At 33.8% G+C, this 22,241-nt stretch overlaps 1 protein-coding gene, 1 long non-coding RNA gene and 1 pseudogene across 2 annotated transcripts; 1 reads left to right on the forward strand and 2 right to left on the reverse strand.

Annotated features, from left to right (window-relative positions):
* The first annotated feature begins 73 nt into the window (after positions 1–73).
* Positions 74–2,123, forward strand: LOC130989580 (putative pentatricopeptide repeat-containing protein At3g01580; annotated as a pseudogene).
* A 6,294-nt stretch (positions 2,124–8,417) lies between these two features.
* On the reverse strand, positions 8,418–9,044 carry LOC130989583 (uncharacterized). Its single transcript, XR_009090699.1, has 2 exons — positions 8,854–9,044; positions 8,418–8,766 (listed from the first exon to the last, which is right to left on the reverse strand). It is a non-coding gene; the product is annotated as an uncharacterized LOC130989583 (long non-coding RNA).
* A 5,689-nt stretch (positions 9,045–14,733) lies between these two features.
* On the reverse strand, positions 14,734–15,725 carry LOC130989584 (uncharacterized). Its single transcript, XM_057913564.1, has 3 exons — positions 15,562–15,725; positions 15,149–15,472; positions 14,734–15,058 (listed from the first exon to the last, which is right to left on the reverse strand). The coding sequence occupies exons 1-3, from the start codon at positions 15,613–15,615 to the stop codon at positions 14,825–14,827; spliced, it is 612 nt and encodes a 203-aa protein (XP_057769547.1). The 5' UTR covers positions 15,616–15,725; the 3' UTR covers positions 14,734–14,824.
* Positions 15,726–22,241: the final 6,516 nt, after the last annotated feature.

The raw sequence follows: 22,241 nt of genomic DNA on the forward strand, positions 1-22,241 counted from the left end.
GACAAAAGAAAATGATCAAGTTTGATTAAACACAAGAGTGAGATCGAATCCAATTACATCTTATTGTATACAAAATTTTCTTTATTATAGTAGTATTCACTAAGACCATATATCACATGAAGATTTGGATAAATGTCCCATCGTTTAGCTGAATTATCGATTATGTCCTAACCTTTCGATAATATCTAATTGGTACTCAACCTATCAACATTTTTTTAATTATGTCCCGTAAAAATTTCTCACGCCTGGGAGCTAATGTGGAATGCCGAAAATTTATTACGTGGAATTCTGAATTCACATGGAATTGGCAGCATTATAATTCTTTTTTAAAAAAAAATCATAATTCTTATGTGGCACTCTAAACGACACAACATTGAGGGTTTGAAGAAAAATCTCAAATCATAGTCAAAATCTGCCACGAACGCTGTGCTTGCCTCCATTCTCAAACTTCAACTCTTCGGTCTCCTCCTAGAGAACTAACCACCGATGATATCCATGGCATCGTCAATGATTTCAGGGTGGCTGCTCGCAACGCTGTTGAAGCCGGATTTGATGGAGTCGAGACTCCGGCGATCTGCACCACTAGAGTCAGCTTCACGGCGTAGGCGGCTAATCTTCCGTAAACAGCGGCAGGAAAATGCCAGATTTGGTGAGAGAAGAGGAAGAACCATGAGAGGTCGAGGAACAAGGAGCAGAAGAGGAGGAAGGCGTATGTACGGGCGAGGCTCTGATTGCTACTCTCCATCGCCACCAGACCGAAGAGCGAAAGCCCTAAATGGAGGATCAGGACGCCATTGTAGAGCGGGGAGGAGTGTTCATGGTTATATGATAAGGGGTGGGATTGCGGAGGGACTTAAATTTTTCGAATGCATTGCTAAACTTGTATGGAAAGACGGGTTCAGTTGATTCTGCAGCGAGATTGTTTGGGAAAATGGAAGAGAGATGTGATTTCGTGGGGTTCTATGATTGCTTGCTATGCTCATCATGGAGGTGCTGAGGAATCACTTGATCTTTTCGATGAGATGGTGGTTGGAGGAATCGAGCCCAATGCCGTTGTTTTGATAAGTGCTTTGCAAACGTGTGAAGCTACTTGTAGGTTAGATGAGGGGAGAAGGATACACGAACTTGCTGCAAGAAACGGGTTGGATGCGGATTTCTTGCTTTCCACAGCTCTGATTTCCATGTACATGAGTTGCTCTGCCCCTGATGAAGCGGTTGAGGTGTTTGAAAGATGCCTGAGAAAGATGCGGTCTGTTTCTCAGCAATGCTGCACGGATGTGTTCAGAATGAGAGGACAGGCCAGTCCATTGGAGTTCTACATGCTATGCTGGCTAATGATTTTCGACCGGATGCTTTTGATGTGGTTAAAATCCTGACTGCTTGTTCGGAGCTATGTATTCTTCAGCAAACGAGCTGCTTCCATGGTTTTCTGATCAGGTGCGGCTTAGGCGATAATTCATTCGTTTGTGCTTCACTGATAGAATCTTATGCAAAATGTGGTAGCTTAGATGGTGCTATTGCAGTTTTCGGACAGGTAAAAGATCGAGATGTTATGTGGAGCTCAATGCTAGCAGCATACGACATCCATGGGAGAGGCAAGGAGGCCCTGGATTTGTTCTATGAGATGATCAAGAACTCGGGAGTTAGGCCGAATGAGGTATCATTCCTTTCCATCTTGTCTGCATGTAGTCATGCTGGTCTGGTTCAAGAAGGCATTCACATGTTCAACATGATGGTGATGCCGGTGTCTGGGGAGCCTTGATCGGCTCATGCCGGGTTCATCGAAACAAGGAGATAGTAGAAATTGCAGGGAAGAAACTGGTTGAGTTGGATGCCTCTGATACTGGTTATTATGTTCTGTTATCAAATATGCTGCTGATGAGAAGTGGGGCGAAGTAGCTCGAGCTCTAGGATTAATCAAGGAGAAGCGATTGAAGAAGTTTTTTCTCCAGACTTGAAGCAAATGGAGAAGATGTTTGCGTTTTTTACTAGAGAAATAATGGCGCTTCAAGCTTTTTTCTTCATTTGCATTTTTTCGTTTGAACTGCAACATAGGTTTGCCACATAGGTATTATGTTGTTTTTTTTGTAAGTTTAATAATGTTTTTTTTTAAAGTTTAATAATGCTGCCACGTTGGTTAATAATTCCACGTAATTGTTTCCGGCGTTCCACGTTAGCTCTCAGGCGCTGGAAAATTTTTACGGGACACAATTAAAAAAATGTTTGTAGGTTGGGTACCAATTAGATATTACCGAAAGGTTGAGACATAATCGATAATTCGGTCAAACGATGGGACATAAAATGACATTTACCCTAAACAAAAGCAATGGCTTGCAGAAGATAATCAAATTTGTGTGTACAATTTCAAGAATTTCAAAGAATGCAAAATGAATCTTCTTTGACATTGCAATCTATAAAAACAGACCAAAAGAGATCTCCTTAAGCTTGTTAGAAATCAGCCCAAAAAGCATGTGTTGAAAGATTAATTAAATTATTTCCTAGCATACATGGTAATTTGATTAATCACTTTTCTTTCCAATTTTTGCATTCTTATTTCGATATGAAATAAGCAAAACATCACCCACCGATTAGTGTACACAATACATATATACAACATCAGGCATAGATTTCAACACTCAACACAAATGAACCAAAATATAATCGCCATAATTTATAGGTAGGAGACAACAATATTTGTTTAAAAAGTCATAACATCCTAAGATAAACAAATATAGAGATAGGCATCATAAGATAAACAAATGTAGGCGATCTGGAATCTAATTAAGGAGAAGAAGAAGATTTTTATGCTAATTTTAGTGAGAGAGAGAGAGTCTAGCGTGAGTTTACAAAGAGAAGTCAACGTCATTTCACACACATACACACACTTCGAGTTTCTCGACTTAATTCTTTTAAGCAAGATTTCTCAGTGAAACATTGTGACACCAAAATTTATTTTTATTTTAAGCCCAAAACTAGTTCCTCTGTGGTTGGTTGGGGTTGGACGAGTCTAATTAATGCAAAATTCTACTTAAAGAAATAAAATCGTAATCCATCACCTTTACTTTCAACAAATCTACCTATATTTGTGAAAAGCTTTAGCATTTGTGCATATTGTCATGACCCTCTGCTCACAGGAGAGAAGACAGCTTTAATTTAATTTTGGTGACCTAATTTAGATTGCGAATCCAAATTCATTTTTATGCCTTTCAAAAATAATATTCCATCCGTCTGCTAAATTTCGAATTTGAATATGAATTAGTATTCCTCCATTCCACTAAAAGTGATTGTATTATATTTTAGGTTGTCTCACTAAAAATAGTACTCCCTCCGTCCACCAAAGATATGTCACAATTTTCTTTTTCGTCCGTCCACAAAAAATATGTCACATCCATTTTTAGTAGTAGGGTCCACACAACTTCACTCACATTTAAAGTGGGACCCTTACTCCACTACCAACTTTACTAACATTTTATTAAAACCCGTGCCGAAAGTAAAGTGACATATCTTTGGTGGACGGAGGGAGTACTATGTTTCTATAAATGGAAAATTTTAACACTTAAAAAAGTGTAAGTCTATCACTTTCAATTAATTTACATCTTCTTCTTAATTTCTGGTGTCTTCCAAAAACACCAATAGCAACTTAGAATATATGATCAAATCCAAATACCGATGATGGTTGAATACTATTTATTCGTTTTGCTGGTGTTTTTTATTCATAATTATAATATGTTTATTCTTTTTTGTATTCTAAACACCAATAGCAACTTAGAATATACGATCAAATCCAAATACCGATGATGGTTGAATACTATTTATTCGTTTTGCTGGTGTTTTTTATTCATAATTATAATATGTTTATTCTTTTTTGTATTCTAAATACCAATAGCAACTTATAATATGTTAATTGTGGGTAATCAATTGAATCATCTACATTTAACATTCATTATTTTATGTATTCGCTTTATCAATTGAATCATCTATATTACCGATTATAATGTACTTTATTCAGTGTAAAATTTTTACTATTCATACTTTGTGAGTAAAAATTGTATTCTGTTCATTGAAAAATTATGTTTTGTTCATTTAAAAATTATGGTTATTTGTTACATATTATATTCGTAAATAATATTATTGTTATCTGATTCAGAATTGCAAAAATATTTTACATAAAACATTTCGAGCTAGCATAAAAAAGTTACGAACATCTAAATAAGATTTTCGAATTTTACTTATTGATGTAAAATATACATAACATAAAACATTTTGAACAAACGTAAGAAAATTACGAACATCTAAATAAAATATTTTTATTTTTTTCTGACATAAAATATTTAACATATAACTTTTCGAACAAGTATAATAAACTTACGAATATCTAAATAAAATATTTTGAATTTTCCTTGTTGACATAAAATATTTCGAATAAACGTAAAAGAGTGGACAATTTTTCTAAATTCTACAGAATTTGATACTTAAATAATTTCAATGCAATTCGAAAATACTATCATAATTAACCAATTACTGTAACAAAAACTTATTGAAAACCAAAAAAAAAAAAAACACGATTAAAAATAAAACAATAAAAAATAACAATAAGAATATAATTCAAAAACAGCATATACTGTAACTACTGATACAACACACAAAAAAAAAAAAAAAAACAAAAACGATAAGCACACTAACATTATACAAAAAAACGACTGCATTAAATAACGGAATACATATAAAAACAAAAAATATAATAAAAAATAATAATACAAAAAAGAATAAAACTATGGAGAAAAATATAATTAAAATACCTTTATCCATCTTCGAGGAGCTAGAACAACAATGGAAGTCAAGAAAATTTGATTCTAATCGGTATTAGGGTTGAATAAACAAATAACACAGAAACGAAATAAATATAATTAAAGAAACGAAATAATAAAAATGAAACAAAAATATCTCCATAACTGAAGCAAAATATAAAAAAGATTTGGTCATGTCATTAAGTCAAAACGGTTACATTAAAATACAAAATTACTTGATTAACCTTTAAATTAAAAATCGAATCTAATCTTCAGTCTAAATATGGGTGGTTTGATTACTATAATCTAAGGGCTTATATATATACTGTCTAACATATCTTCTAAATTTGAAAGCACAAAATCTTACTTTTATTTTTCACTAGATCAAGAAATTAACGATCATATTTCTATTTTCACTCGGTTCAAGATTAACTTTTCACTGTGATCAAGACATGCCGTTGCGGTTTGGTTCTTTTTTTAAAATGTGAATAGCAAATTATTACATGCGACCGCCGCATGTAGGGCTGTCTAATTGGTTATCGTGTTTTGGATAATCCGTTAACCGAACCGAAATTTCCGGTTTTGGGTATCGGTTCGGTTTCGGGTATCATTTTTAGAAAAATTTCGGGTATCGGTTAACCCAATAACCGAAACGGGTTAACCGAAATAACCGAAAATTATTTAATAAATTATTTAATATATATATTATATATATATTTTAATTATTAATTCATTAATTTATTTATTTTTTATTTAAAAATCGAGTCTTAGCTAAAATAAAATTATGATATGTTTAAAGTTTAAGAATAAGCTTTAGTCTAGTGGATAAGTTGCTTTGTGTATTTTCTAGAGACTAAGGTTCAAATCTTCTATATAGCAAATTATTTGAATTTTAATTTTTTAAATGGTATTTTGGATACCCAAATAACCGAATCGGGTAACCGAAGCGGTTATTGGGTAACCGAACACCTAAAACGGTTCGGGAACGGTTAGTGAAATATGGCAATTTCCGAACCCTAAAACGGTTCGGGAACGGTTAGTGAAATATGGCAATTTCGGGTTCGGGTAACCGAAAATTCGGATATGGGTAACCGAACCCGAACCGATCGACAGCCCTAGCCGCATGGTATGCGACGGGTTTTACCCGTTTTAACCCGGATCCGCGTTAGTATCTTATATAATACAGTTCTTAACAACTAAATACAAAAATAAGATTTGCTGCAGTGGCAACAACTAGTTGCTAACTTTATTCCTTGAGGTGTAGGGTTCGAAACCCATTACCCATTTTCTGCTATTTGTTCTTCTTTTTCTTTTATCTTTTTGTTCTTTTTTTTACTTCTTTGCGATTTTGTTCTTAGGGTTCGAAACCCATTACCCATTTTCTGCTATTTGTTCTTCTTTTTCTTTTATCTTTTTGTTCTTTTTTTTACTTCTTTGCGATTTTGTTCTTATTTTTCTGCTATTTGTTCTTCTTTTTCTTTTATCTTTTTGTTCTTTTTTTTCCTGCTATTTGTTCTTCTTTTTCTTTTATCTTTTTGTTCTTTTTTTTACTTCTTTGCGATTTTGTTCTTAGGGTTCGAAACCCATTACCCATTTTCTGCTATTTGTTCTTCTTTTTCTTTTATCTTTTTGTTCTTTTTTTTACTTCTTTGCGATTTTGTTCTTATTTTTCTGCTATTTGTTCTTCTTTTTCTTTTATCTTTTTGTTCTTTTTTTTACTTCTTTGCGATTTTGTTCTTATTTTTTTTTAACGTTTTTCTTTTCTTTTCCTATTTCTTTAGTTTTTTTGTATTTTATATTTTTGATTTTTTAAACATTTTTCTTTTCTTTTCATTATTTTAGTTTTTTCTTTTTACTGGTTTTCTTTTCTATTTTTTTTACTATTCTTTGTATTTTTTTTACTATTTTAATTTTTTTAATATTTTTAATTTTTGTTTTTTTTAATATCTAGTTTGTTTTACTTTTTTTATATTTATCTATTTATTTATGAGTTATTTCAAAAAAAATTAAAATTTTGTTTTATTAAATTAAATTCTAAATTTCTTAGTATTTTGTACTTTTTAATTAGTAATATGAAAAGTACTACTTATTTTCAATGAAAATAAACATTACGTCTAGAAAATGTAATACATGTATGAAAATAGTCATTTAGCTGATAAACTCAATCAGTCAAGTGTTTAGGGTTTAGTTTTCAAGATTTAGGGTTTAGAATTTAGTGTTTAGGGTTTAGATAATATAATATTTTTATTAAATGAAATTAAATTCTTATATTAATATGAATATACATGTGTTCCAACAAATGTATATCTTATACTAATTGAAAGTAAATATTATCATAAGAAAAAGTAATTATTTATATGCAAAAATGTAATTTTTTTAAAATTATTACATTTGTTGTAATTATTACTTTTATGAATGAGAATGTGTATTTTTATTTATTTCATGAAGTAAATATTTTCATAATAAAAAGTAATTATTGATATGCACAAATATAATATTTTAAAATGATTACATTTGTTGTAATGATTGTTTTATAAAAAGTATTTATCATTATGAAGAAATGTAATGTTTTGAAACATTACATTTGTGGGAATAAATGTATACAATTGTGAGAACAAATGTATACATTTATTCCCACAAATGTAATGTTTCAAATGTGGGAATAGGACTATTCAGATTCCTGATTTAGTGTTCAGGGTCTAGTGTTCAGGTTTTTAGGGCTTAGTGTTCATGGTTTAGGGTTTAGTTTTCAAGGTTTAGGGTTTAGTTTTCAACATTTAGAGTTTAGAAAATATAATACTTTATATTGAATGAAAGGTAAATATTATATTAACATAAGTATACATTTGTGCTATCAAATGTATATTTTATACTTATTAAAAGTAAATATTCCAATTAAAATTTAGGATTTAATGTTTAGGGTTTAGTGTTCAGGTTTCGGGTTTAGAAAATATAATATCTTCTATTGAATGAAGGTAAATACTTATATTAACAGAAGTATACATTTGTGCTAACAAATGTATATTTTATGCTTATTAAATAACATAGAAATAACTAAAATATAGAAAAAATAATTAAATAATTATTCAAGTAATTATTATTGTAAGAAAAAGTAACTATTGAAATAATGAAAAGTAATCTTTCGAAAACATTGCTGTGTTTTATGTCAATAGTTACTATTTGTCATTATAATAATTATTTTGAAATGTAATGTAAAAATAAATAAAATACAAACAAAATAAAATTAAAAAAACATTGTAAAAAAAATAATAATCTATATATATATATATATATAAAAGCTCAACCTGAGCCAATTTGTGCATTTTGGCGGGAAAATGAACAACCCATTTATCCAATGTGTAATCCAAATTTGTCTAATGTATAATGTAAAGTGAAATCTGATTTTCAAAATCAATTGGACCCCAAGCTTGACATATATCCAACAATCTTTTGGGTAAAAATAAAATTAATCTTCACATATAACAAACCACCGGATAAACAAAAAAAATGATGGTTAATACAAAATACTGATTTGGAGTTTGGCTTCCAAAATCAAATTCAATGCTTACCCTCCAAGTTTCGGCCCCTATAAATATGACTTCTTCGCTCCCACATTTCACATTAGTTGTTGGGCTGCAGATACGTCATTGGCTTCTATAGAGTCGCTGGCAGATGGGCCGAGGCCGGAGGAAGCAAGACGACGACAAATAGAGTCGCTGGCAGATGAGCCGAGGCCGGAGGAAGCAAGACGACGACAAACAAATGATGGGCTTCGCAGTGACACACTGAGGCGGGGCACAGACTGCTGCAGAGATCTTGAGGTGAAGTGAGGCGTATGTTCTGCCTCTATATCATTGCGATCTTCTTCTTTATCACCAAAGTATTGTGGGATGGCATGGTTGAACTCCCAATGGCTGTTGCGAGCTCAGTATCCTCCTTCATTGTAGATTTCCTGATTTTTTTGTCTCTAGACTTGAATCTGTAAGGGTGATGAATAAGACTTATGCAGAATTAATATAATGAAATTAATAGTTATAATGAAATACTCCATAGATCTAGAGCTTACCTGAGTCAGTGGAGGCGGTGGTGCGACGGAGACGACGGCGGAGAGACGAATTCCAGAGGGGGAGAAGGGAGGTAGAAACCCTAGGAATTAGATTTTATGATTTGGGGATTTAGATATAGGGAAGAAATGGAAGGGAAGGAAGGGGAAGAGAAGGGGCCGGCCTCGCTGCGCCGGAGGCGGCGAGAACCAGCGACGACCGTCGGAGAAGGAGGGAGAGAGAGAGAGGCGATAGGGAGGAGCGATAGGGAGAGAGAATAGAGAGAGAAAGAAAGAGTATGCGTGTGAGAGGAAGGGGAAGAATTATTAATATGATTCTTATTTTGGTGTTATAAAATCTGAATTATTAATTTATTAAATCTGAATTATTAATTGGGCTTGAACTATATTTGGACCAGCTAATTCTGATGGACCTGATAGTTTATTTAATGGGCTTAATTTGAATTAAATTAATGTTGGGCTTTGAGTTAATTAACTTAATAATTGGATTGATTTTCACATATTATATACTCCCTCCGTCCCTGAAATGGCTTCCTCTTTGGAGACGGCACGAGTTTTAATAAAAAGTTGTAAAATGTATTGATAGTGGAGAAAAAGTAATATAATTATTATTGGAAGTTGTGAAAAGTGTTATAATTAGTATTGAGAAAGATTAAAAGTGAAAAATAAGAATAAATAAAGTATTATTAGTGGTGGGGTAGGTTTCCAAAAATGGAAAGAAAGAAAGAGGAAGTTATTTGGGGGACGTCCCAAAATGGAAAAAAAGGAAGTTATTTTAGGGACGGAGGGAGTATATGTATATATTATAGGCAGTATGGTTTATGATACTCTTATGTTAGAAAACATTTTTATTATTATTTATATTATATAATCGATATTAATTCAAATGTCATATGAAATTTAATAATTTAATCAATGCATTATTTTATTTAGAGTATATAAATAAAATAACAAAGTTTATATATATATATATATATATACACACACATATATATATATATATATGTATGTGTGTGTGTGAAAATAAATAACAAGTTTATTTATTTTAATAAATAAATTAGCTTGATTTCTCTTAGGATGTGTTTGCTTTTTATCCTCTAAATGAAGGGATAATATAATGAGGTATAAATTTATCATTTAAAGTGGGGACTACATTTATTATATCTTATTTGGTTTGAAGGATAATATATTTATCCACTCCTTATAAGGTGGTATAAAATTATATCACCCTCTTTTAGGTATAAAATTATCCATTTCCCAAGGGATAATGTGCTGCCCAAAAAATCCTACAACCTGTCAGAATTTTTTTATACATAAAAGTAAACGAAGTATAAGGTGATAAATGTAACTTATCCCTCCCTTATACCTCAAAGCAAACACACCCTTAAGATATAATGTTATGTTGGATAGGAATCATAAATTTCATTTTTTATATAATCGTCTAATTCATTATATTTCACATTTAACTTTTTATGTAATAAACAATATATTTTTTATTCCATAGGTTACTGATTATTGATTATTTCATAGGTTGGATTTGTTTTAGGTTCCACATTGATTATTGCATTGGCTGGATTCATTTTATGTTCATATATATATCAATGATTATTAATTATTGATATTTGAAACTTTAAAATTTTAGATTCTTGATAATGTTTTTTATATGATACTCTAAAGTTTTGATTTGTATAAGATATTTTATTGTTTGTTATATGATAAACATGCATTTTTACCTCTTGGTGTGTCATATTTGATGTTTAGTTATAAGGATTTTGTGTGCTTGATGGTTTATTTGAGCTCATATTGGTTTATGGTCAAGAACTTATCACTTGCTTGTTGTTTGAACGAATTTTCAAAAATAATGAAGTAGAATTTAGAAGAATTGGCTGAAATACAAGTTGTAGTTCGTCTCGAGAGGAGTTCGTGAGCGCAAACGGATCGTAAATCGGAGTTCGGACGAGGGAGAACGAGCAAAAAAACAATTGCTGCGCAAAGCTGTCAGAACATCGTGGCGCCTCATGCGGGCTGGGCGCGCGGCCGCGCCTCGGGCCGCGTGACAGCACAGTTTTTGCGCAATTTTTCTATTATTTCAACTATTTTTCGATCCTACACGGTTTTGACCTATATTTTGAGACCTAGGGCATATAAATACTCCCCAGAAACATATTGAAAGGACCTTTTATCATCTTTTATCATATTTTTACTTTTCCTCAAAGCTGAGAGAGACGGAGAACAGAGCAAGAGCAAGACTGAAGATTCTCGATTTTACTACGGTTTTTCTTGTTGGATGTTTATTTGTTTTATTGAGAATTGTATTCTAGTTCATATGTCTATGTGTGGCTAGAATCCTTTTTTTCCCAGGGTTTAGGGAGTAAACATGGTTTGAATTTCTGACTGTTTGATTCAATTAATGGGATTATTATTCCTTTCTATGTTCTTGTTTTAATTGTTTGCTTTATTGATTGGCCACCAATTTAGCATAATCATAGGTTTTAATTTGAGATCGGGAGATGATAATTATTAACTGAACTAAGAACATAGAACACATTTATTTTAATTCTAAAGGGAATTGATAACTGTGAGGGCGTTAATCCTAGGAACTTTTAGGAGTTACATATTAGAAGTGCGATCCAGGGATGGTAGCCTTGCATGTAATCAACGGTTTGTATGCCACGGGAGTGGGTATGGGCTAGCTTAGAGATTACCTTAGGAATCGTCTTATTAATTGAATTGAACATGTTAGTTAGGAGAATCTGTTGAAACCTTTGCCTTGGGAAATCTTGTCTTATCTGTTTCTCTGTTTCACAGCTTGATTTATTTTCTTTCCAGTGTTTATTTATTTATTTAGTTTAAAAACAAAATTCTCAATTTTGTTTGTCCAGATAGAGTAGAATAATTTAGGATATGATTTGATAATAATTAGTCTCTGTGGAATACGACCTTGCTTGCTACTGTACACCTATGAAGCATGGGTACGTGTAACTACCAGCCGTATGTGTCCCGGGGACGATACGCGGAAAATACGCGTAAAATACGTCCCCGGGACGTATTTTCTGGGCCCTTTTTAAAATTAATTTTTTTAATAAAAAATACGTTAAAAATACGTTGATGATAAGGTCAAATACGTATTTGACAAGTAAAAATACGTTTTAAAAGAATTTGAACCTGAACCCTAATAGCGCCTCCACAATTTCGCCCCTCTTCTCCTATGACCCACCCCGCTCACTGTCGCCCCTGCGCAACCCCACTTGCCGCTCGCCGTCTCGCCGCCCTACGCCACCCCGCCATCGCCGTCGCGCCGCCTTGCACGCTTGGAGCGGCCGCGCCACCCTAATAAGTGAAGGTATTGCTCTAATTTGGCTTGGGTAGTCATTTATTTGGCTTGGGCAGTGGGTATGTATGATGATTGACTGAATTTGGCTTTGGGTTTTGTTGGATTGAAGTTTAATTTTTGATTTGTTGGATTGGGTACTGGGTTATTGTGTATTTCAATTAACTTAGGCAGATGGGTATTTCAATTTGTTCGAATTGACAGTGGGTATTTCAAATTGGCAGTGGCGTGGGTAATTTTCTGAATTGGGCAGTGGGTTTACTTCAATTCGTTGGTTTGGGTGGTGGGTATTTTGAATTGGGTAGTGGGTTTATTTGAATTGAAGTTTGATTTATGTTTTTTATTTGAATTGGCAGCCATGAATACTACAAATTCTAGTTCTACATCTTCTTCTATGAGGGAAGAGGAAGAGGAAGATGAGGAGGAGAAACGCGATGATGAGTGAATTAGTAGTGTTTTACTTATATTCTTGGTGAATTATGAATTTATAATATATATATATATATATATAATATTTTAAATAAAAAAACTAAAACGTATTTTTGACGTATCGTATCTTGATTTTTGGAAAAATGACGTATTTACGTCCCCGTACCGTATCGTATCCGTATTACGTATTCGTCCCCATGCTTCTTAGCTGTACACAATTGCACCCGTACACTTGCGGCGTGTTAAATAAAATAGCGAACATTATACATATATTTTGCTTTATTTAATATTATATTCCTTCTTATATTTGTAGTTATTTTGCATGTATTTGTGTAATTTGGTGCCGTGCGTATGCCAGAAAAAGAGGAAAAAAGGGAAAAAAAAGGGAAAGAAAAACGCAGGTCAAAAAAAAGGGTAGTGGGTTTCAAACCTCTGACAAAGAAAAACGTAGGTCAAAAAAAAGGTAGTGGGTTTCAAACCCCTGACCTTTGACATAAGCAAACATGCGCGAGTTCTACCATTGCACCAAACCACACAATTTATTTATTATTATCAAAATCTAAAATATAAATGTTTAATTCGGGTTGGGTTAGATTCGACCCATCGCATACAGTGCGACGGTCGTACCAGAGACCAACTGAATGTGAATTTATCACTTTGTTCGTATAGGCTTAATTCTTTTTACGAATTAATTTTACTCTCGTCCAATGTACGATGTACGGATATAAATTAAGGACATTTTTCAATAATATAATTGAAAATATTTTTTTGGTTATATTATTATTTTTTACGAACTAATTTACCCTCGTGCGATTTACGGTTATAAATTGATGACATCTTTCAATAATATAATTGAAAATATTTTTTGGTTATATTATTATAATTAGAAAATAAAATGAGTTATTTATATTATATTAAATATATAGCTCTGATGAAGATGAATTCATTTTATAGTTGGAGACATATCAAATGAACGGCCACCATCTTCACAACACATTTTTTTATCAAATAATCAATATTATCTACTTAAAAATTTCACCAAAATATCTAGATATTTTTTCTTTCAAATTTTCTACTAGTCTAGAAAGAGTTTTTGAAACTTTTAATTACTTTTTATAGATTTATATTTCACAACATATTTTTCCGAGGCGTTAATTGGTTGCAAATTCACAAACTATCAGTGGATTTCGGTATTTTTCCAACTCTATAAAGTTATAATCTAAATGCATAAACATTAGTCTATTCTGGAAGACACTGGGGATGTGTACCGGAGCACCATTAGTTGCTACGATTAGCACTATAGAGGAACTGAAACAAAAGCCAAGCTCCACCTATAACAGTCTGTCCATGTCGTATCTGTTCAGGAGCAAGAATGAAGATGGCCCGGGTGCTGTTACTGCAGAAAACTCGTCTCAGTCTTCTGCGTATGCTGATGAACACGAAGACGAAGATGAAGATGTCTCTTCCCATCAATAAATTTCCAACCCCTCAAGAAATGTATTATGCATATATCATGCGAGTTCTTTGCAATTTGTAATATGTTTGAATAATACAGTAATAATAAGTCGCTGATATAATGTACTAACTTGTTAAATAAATCCAGCGTTGTTGGTTTTGTGAAATAAATCCAGTGTTTTGTTGTGTTATGTATCAAATTATTTAAAGTATGGTATGCTTGCTGCTAATTATATAAATGAATGATTGTAGCTCAAAACTAATTTCATCACACTCGAAGAAAAAGATCAACAAACTCGATAAACTAAGTAAGTTTGATTAAACTCAAAAGTGTGATCCAATCCAATGACATCTTTTATTGTACACAAAATTTTCCTTATTATAGTAGTACTCACATCACATGAACATTTGTGTGTACAATTTCAAGAATTTCAAAGAATGCATAATGAATCTTCTTTCACATTGCAAACTTTAAAAACAGACCAAAAGAGATCTCCTTGTTAGAAATCAGCCCAAAAAGCATGTGTTGAGAGATTATTTCCTAGCATATATGATAATTTGAATCACTCTTCTTTTCAATTTTTGCATCTAATTTCGATATGAAATATATATGCAAAACATCATCCACCCATTTTGTGTACACATAATATATATATATATACAACATAAGGCATAAATTTCAACACTCAACAATATTAATTTGTTTAAAAAGTCATAACATCATAAGATAAAGAAATGTAGAGATAGGCGATCCGGAATCTAACGAGAGTCTGGTCGAACCCTAATCACATTCTCTTTGGGAAGGAACTGGAAAGAGTAAGTTTTGTTAGTAGTGATGGCGTTTGGTTTCATGAATCCGGACCAGCCCCGACCAACAGCAAGCCGGCCCTTAACCGTCAAAATAACTCGCACACTCTCCCCGCCCTCATACTCAAACCACACCTTTGTTTTCTCCATCAAACCACACGCCGTTGCAAAACTCTTCGGAAAATACTGAAATTACTCAACCAAACAAACAAAGCCTCTAAGCAAATATTCATAGATATATATATATATATAGAGAGAGAGAGAGCTCCTTCTTACAAATTTATAGAATTCGTATTCCTTCAACTGAACTCGGCACGACAGTACCGGATTCCCCACATCCTTCTCCAGTGTGGTGGCTGCATACACGGAGACGTCGAATGTGGAGTTTCCGGCGTGAGAAAACACGAGCAACTCGAAGATCTCAAGGCCCATGTCTTGAGAGAATTTGGTCCATCCTTCCGTGAAGAAGTAATCATCGTCTTCTTCTTTTTTTTCCAGTTTCTCGATCCTAACCTTCCATGTTTTGCCGCCCGCGTTTCTCAACGTAGCCTTCTCGGACAAGAGTTGGCCATACTTATCCGTGAAACCTTTAGGCAATCCCTACACATATGCACCACAACAACATCGCATCGTATCAATTAAACACAAAAACATTAAATAACGAGGAAGAAAAGGAAAGAAAGAGTTACGAGTTTGGGAGGGAGGTTCATCAAGGTCTTGTAGAATGAAGGCTTCATCTCCATGATTTTTGCACAAGCAGAAGAAGATTTTTATGATAATTTTAGTGAGAGAGAGAGAGCGAGAGAGTCTAGCGTGAGTTTACAAAGAGAATTCAACGTGATTTCACACACATACACACACTTCGAGTTTCTCGACTTAATTCATTTAAGCAAGATTTCTCAGTGAAACATTGTGACACCAAAATTTATTTTTATTTTAAGCCCAAAACTAGTTCCTCTGTGGTTGGTTGGGGTTGGACGAGTCTAATTAATGCAAAATTCTACTTAAAGAAATAAAATCGTAATCCACCACCTTTACTTTCAACAAATCTACCTATATTTGTGAAAAGCTTTAGCATTTGTGCATTGTCACCCGATCTGCTCACAGGAGAGGAGACAGCTTTAATTTAATTTTGTTGGCAGGTGTAAATAGGTCCCGTCAATGCGTTTTTTTTGGATATGTTTGTTTTGAAAGTTATATCTATATATAAATAGTGAATAATTTTAAAGAGTTCAAACTTATTTAGAAGTGTGATAATGTGATTATTGTATGTTTGTAATTAGGATAATATCAATAATATGATATTTGTTCAAAAAAATATCAATAATATGATATTATTATTATTACCCTTAAAATAGATTAAAAAATAAGGATATAATAGGCAAACTAAATTTTGTAAAACAAGAAAATTTTGTAATAGGTATAGATTTGTAGACCATGCATGTTAAATATGTCACATGTGTACGTGCTCCAGCAAGACACAATATTTTCTGAGTGCTTCAAGAAATGTTTAAAACACTCATGATTTTTTTAAAACGTTGAATACTTTATGCTTCCTTACATTTTCATTAATTCGTGGAAAAGTTGAGACAATAACCATATTTACTCAATTATTAATGTTATATTTATACAAAAGGTGCTGACACTACTACAAAAATGCACATACAAAACACTTCATACATAACGGTTTTTTTCAAAAACCGTTATGTATGAGCGCATTTTTTGAAAAGATAACGGTTTTGACAAAAAACCGTTATCTATGTACTGTTGTCCATGGAAATAGATAACGGTTTATGTTAAACCGTTATGTTTTTGCGTTATCTATTAGTTGCATACATAACGGTACTACAAAACCGTTAAGCCGACCGTTATCTATGAGCATATTTTAAAACGGTTTGTTAAACCGTTATGTATCATTCTTTAAAAACTGTTATCTGTAAAAAAAAATTAAATTTTTTTAAATTATATTATCTGAAACTCATAAATTCTCTCCCCCTTCTCTTTCAAGCTGAGCGGAGCAGCTAGGGCTCCGCCGCTGCGGTCGCCGAAGTTCCAAATCGGAATCCTCACTGCCGCGGGTGATGCCGCCGCCGACGAGCAGTTGTTGCTTCCGATTCTGGCGCCGCATCTACTTTCTCGGACCCTCTCTCTCGATTCTCCTCTCTCAATCAAAGAAATCAACTGAAACATGAAAGGGAAGGAAGCCCTAATTTCGCCACCCCTGTCATCTGCTATTCCTAGGCGCCGCTACTGCACCGCCTGCCACGTCGGATGACGCTGCACGAGCAACCGGACGCCGGTGCCAGTGAGTCAGTGACCGCCCCCACCCACCCCGCGTCGCGTCGCCTCGGACACCGCTCTCCTCCGCCGACGCCGCTATTCTCGCAGCAGCAGATCGGGCGGCGGAGCACCCTTCTCCCCTCCTCCGAGCACGAGCAGACAACCCTTCTCCTCCGCCGACGCTGCTATTCTCGCAGAAGCAGCAGCATATCGGTCTTTTTACTTCTCCGTCTGCCACCTACCTCACCCGTCTCTCTCTCCGTCTGTTAACCCTAGCAGCTACCTGCCACCGCTGTCGTCGCCGCCTTCTACAATAGCCACCACCAAGGTAGAATCCCTAATTTATTCATCCCTTGCGCAAATCTAATTCCAAATCCCTAATTTTTGAACTTTATTGGTAACAATATGATTTAGATCAGGGCTTTTGCTCGAATTTTTTAAATTATCTGAAGCTATTTTGCTCAAATTATTTAATTTTCTGAAGCTATTTTGCTCAAGTTTTTGAATTATCTCGCTGTTATTGGATTATCCGTCAATTGAAAGAATGAAACTCATTCTCATACACAATCACTTTCATTTCTTCATACTGTTACTGATACCAGGAGTATTCTGATTACAATGTTTATTCGGAGATCAAATCTAGTTTGGATGAGGTTGAAATCAAAACTTGAGAAAGAAAGGTGAGATGAAGATTATTTGGACAGTCACGTTGTCATCATAATTTTCTGGTTATTGTTATTGCTTGGTTGAACTCAAGTATCCTTCTTCATAACATTTGGCAGGCAAAGTTTTGGTAAAGGTCTCTTGAAGAGCTTAAAAGAGGTCTTGACGTGCACTAGTATACAAAAGTGAACTATTTGGATGTTGTTAATACCTTACCACTTCTCATCATTGAGACTTTAACTGAATGTATTTGCATCATTGAGCTCAAGTCGAGGTCTCTTGAACAGCAGAAAGGTATAACTATACCCTTCTGCAATTGCACTAGTTTTTTGTATATGGGATTTTAGTATTGTATTATTTTATTTCTGAGTTGCCTGAGCGAGTTTTGGTCATTCGTAGTCATTTTTATTTGATTTTTTGGGTGGAGTTTAAGTTTATGATTAATTGAGGTTTGAGATTGAGATCTACGATTGAAGGTTGCAGATGTAGGGAGTTAAGATTTTTTTAATTGAAATTTATGTTTTATTGATTGGGATCTAGATACAAGTCGACAACTTCTGTTAGTTTATGTTTCTGGGCAGTGATTGGCGTGATTCCTGTTGATGATAATCTCTGAACTGCTATATGCGAAGTATTGCTCTGAATCTCTGAATTGATAACTTCTTATCTCATTACATATGGAATAAAGATTTCTCGCAGATAAAAAATGAGATGTATAACCAAATGTGACAGATTTTTCCATTGCCTTAATGCCTTTCACAAAATTTACTATCATATTCTAAACTACTATGAGAATTAGTCTCTGATAATTCGTAGCTAAAACATGAGGGCTTTTGTTAAAGACTTTGAGGTTTAACTTGCTAAATTCTTTTTGCCCTGAATTCCTTTTATTTTATTCTAATATGGGTGCTAGATTGCACATTTATCCACATTTATGCTTAAGCTAATTTATTTGATTATATGCATGCTTAGATTGGTCCAGATTGCACATTTAAAGCCCGTCACTTTTTCACAGGTATTGTTATATATGGTGTTTCTCTCTAGCCTTTTGTGCCTTTTCTTTCACTATTTGTGATCACTAGAAGCAGAATATACTCTTCAGACGATCTTTTAACTTCGTTTCAGGATACATGTACTTATATAATTTAATAGTATGCATACTCATGATATATGTGATTAGGGGTGTAATCGAGCCGAGCCGAGCCGAATAGTGTCTTGTTCAAGCTTGGCTCGTTTAGCTAATCGAGCTGTTTGATTAATTATCGATTGAGCTTTAATCGAGTCGAATACAGTGCCGAGCCTAATCGAGCTTTTTAAATTTAAATTTTTATTTAAAATTTTAGTTATTTTCCTAATACATAAGTTAATTTTCAAATATATAAGCTATTTTATTCACAAAAATATACTATATTTACTATTTTCTTGTAAATAAATGATGTTAATTAGATACTTAATCCAAATATTACTACATATAGCATAAAATATAGTAAGCCATTTAATGAATAATCTTATGTTTTTAAGATAAATCACTTCACGAGCTTGTTCACGAGCTAACGAGCCGAGCATCGTCATGCTCAAGCTTGGCTTGTTTAGCTAAACGAGCTGTTCATTAAATTATCGATCGAGCTTTTATCGAGTCGAACGTCGAATAGCTCACGAGTAGCTTGGCTCGTTTACAGCCCTATATGTGATACAGAGTCTTATAATCGTGCATCGAATGAATTACCTTTCTAACCTTAATTCTTTAAAAAGTGCAAGGATGTTAGCAAATTTCATAGGAAATTTCAGAAAATACATGCTTGTAGCCTGTGTGAACCAAAGTTCAAATAAATGCTTGACATTGAACCATGAATTTGGCAAACATAATTTTCTTTTTAACTGTTTTTACCAAATATAGATCTTCTCTGGGTGAGCTGTGAGATGAAGGGCTTGTTTTACTACTTTTTTTCTTGGTGCAATTCATGTAGAGAAGAAGGGTTGGGATTAAGGATAGCTGAATGTGCCCAGTAAGTACTGCTTCTTACATACTGCAAATCATGCTTACTTTATACACACGAGTAATTTCTACATAGCACGAAGACGATCATTGTCTTTGTTCTGATCATGATGCTCTATATTGTGATTCTTGGTTGGCTCTTTGTATGATTTTGTGGCAGGTTTGTGGTGGATTAAATGAGTCGTACGTTGAGCTGAAGTGGCTTGTGAATTCACAAGAAAAGTTGTACCATATGGCTAGCTAGTTGCATATTTAATATGTTTAGTATTTTTGTAAGGCATAATAGTATAGATAGAGCAGTTGTTGAATTTTGACTATATTCAAATCTTGTATGAATTCTTTTTTATGATAATAATATAAAATTAAATATTTTGGATGATATATAATATTATTATTGTTGGTTTTATCATTTATACTGTTATGTATAAATTAATAGATAACGGAGAAATAGAAATCTAATTACGGTAAAAAACGTTATACATAACGGATTACCAAACGTTATTAATATCAAAAAACCGTTATGTATAGGTGTGTACATAACAGTGAATATTAAACTTTCATGACGGTTTGAAACGTTATGTATAATACTATAGATAACGGATATAATCCGTTACGTATATATAAACAATCGTTATCTATAATAAAACAGATATCGGATATAATACTATAGATAACGGATATAATCCGTTATGTATAATAGAATAGATAACGATTAAATCTCCGTTATATATGAAATCCACATACATTACACCATTATATATTACGGATGTTTTCGCACATAGATAACGGATGAGCGAATCTGGCGTAGTGTGATATAATGTAAGTTATGTAACGTGTGAAATGTTGGAAATACAAGCTTGCTAGGGCGTAATGTTTACCAATATTGAAAAGCTTAAGGGTGTTTATCTGAGTTTATAAGCTCTTTAAAATACTTTTAAAATTATTTAGAAATTTATAAAGTTTAGTGTTTGACAAAACAAGTTTTTATATTAGTTTTTTTTTTCTTTTTAAAAATTTTTATTACCCAAAGAAAGGAAAAACACACTCACACTCTAAACATAAGCTTTAAAGGTGTGTTGGCTAAGTTTATTTTGGAGAGACCTTGAAGATATTTTGAAGAGTTTATAAAATCTAATGTGTTTCAATAACTTATAAGTCATCAACGTATTTAAATAATTGATTATAGATCTAATGTGGAGGATATTAGAGTTCGTCTCAATTTTGATGGATGTTTTACTGTCGACTGCATGGGAAGGAGTGGTGGTATTTGCATGCTGTGGAAACATTCGTCTTCTTGTAAGCTTTTAAGTTATTCACGCAATCATATTGATATTCATGTTTTTGATAATAAAGGGGATTGGCGCTTGACTGGCTATTATGGCCACCCGGAGCGTAATAGAAGACGGGAGTCTTGGAATTTGCTTCGGCGCCTTTCTGGGAATAGCTCTCTCCCTTGGGTTATCCTTGGGGACTTTAATGATTTACTTGACCCGGGAGATAAGCGTGGTAATGTTCATCATCCCAATTGGCTTTTTCAAGGTTTTCAGTCTGCTATTCTCGACTGTGGCCTATCCGATATTCCGCTACGTGGCTACCAATTCACCTGGTCGCGCGGAATGGGTACTCCGAATTTCGTGGAGGAGCGTTTGGACCGTGGTATGGCGACTAATGGCTGGAAATCTCTCTTCCCTGAGGCAACCCTTTTGCCGATTTCAGTAGCTCTCTCTGACCATGTGCCTTTGATTCTTAAATGTAATGGTACTATTCAATCTAACCCTCGCCGCAGGTTTAGATTCGAAAAAAAATGGTGCCTGGACTCTGCTCTACCAAACATTGTTCGTGAATGTTGGATCAATCTTCAAGGCCTTAATATCATCGAACGCTTGACTGCGGTTTCGGAGTCCATCTCCACCTGGTCTGATCATCTGGGCAAACATGAGAGGCTGCTCAAAAGAAAACTTGAGAACCAGATTTCTGCTCTCCAAGACAAGAGAGACAATTTTTCAGTTGGGGCGTTGAAGACTGCCAAGAAAGAGCTAGCTTCCATCCTTTTGAAGGAAGAAGCACACTGGAAGCAAAGAGCTAAACAATTTTGGCTAAAGGATGGCGATCAAAATACCAAGTTCTTCCATGCTATGGCCTCAGCTAGGCGTCGTGTTAACAGAATCTCTAATTTGCAAAGAGAGGATGGCAGCTGGACCACTAATGATGAGGAGGTTCGGACCACGGCTGCTAACTATTTTACTAATCTCTTTGAAGCCCCCAGCGAAGAGAGCAACTTTTCTCAGGTTTTGAGACGTCTACAACCCTATATAAATGATGAGAAGAATGCTGAGTTGATACAGCCTTTTGTTCTCAAGGAATTCACTGAAGCAATAACCCAAATGCACCCGGACAAGTCCTCTGGCCCCGACGGATTTAATCCGAAGT

This window comes from Salvia miltiorrhiza, chromosome 6 (assembly GCF_028751815.1).
Source record: "Salvia miltiorrhiza cultivar Shanhuang (shh) chromosome 6, IMPLAD_Smil_shh, whole genome shotgun sequence".
Lineage (NCBI taxonomy): Eukaryota > Viridiplantae > Streptophyta > Magnoliopsida > Lamiales > Lamiaceae > Salvia > Salvia miltiorrhiza.

Excerpts from the sequence above, each read along its gene's own strand:
- LOC130989584 (XM_057913564.1), bottom strand. The coding sequence starts at position 15,615 with ATGGAGATGAAGCCTTCATTCTACAAGACCTTGATGAACCTCCCTCCC. Across the intron at positions 15,473-15,561 it reads TGAACCTCCCTCCCAAACTC|GGATTGCCTAAAGGTTTCAC; the intron begins GTAACTCTTTCT and ends GCATATGTGTAG. Across the intron at positions 15,059-15,148 it reads AATACGAATTCTATAAATTT|TATTTTCCGAAGAGTTTTGC; the intron begins GTAAGAAGGAGC and ends GAGTAATTTCAG.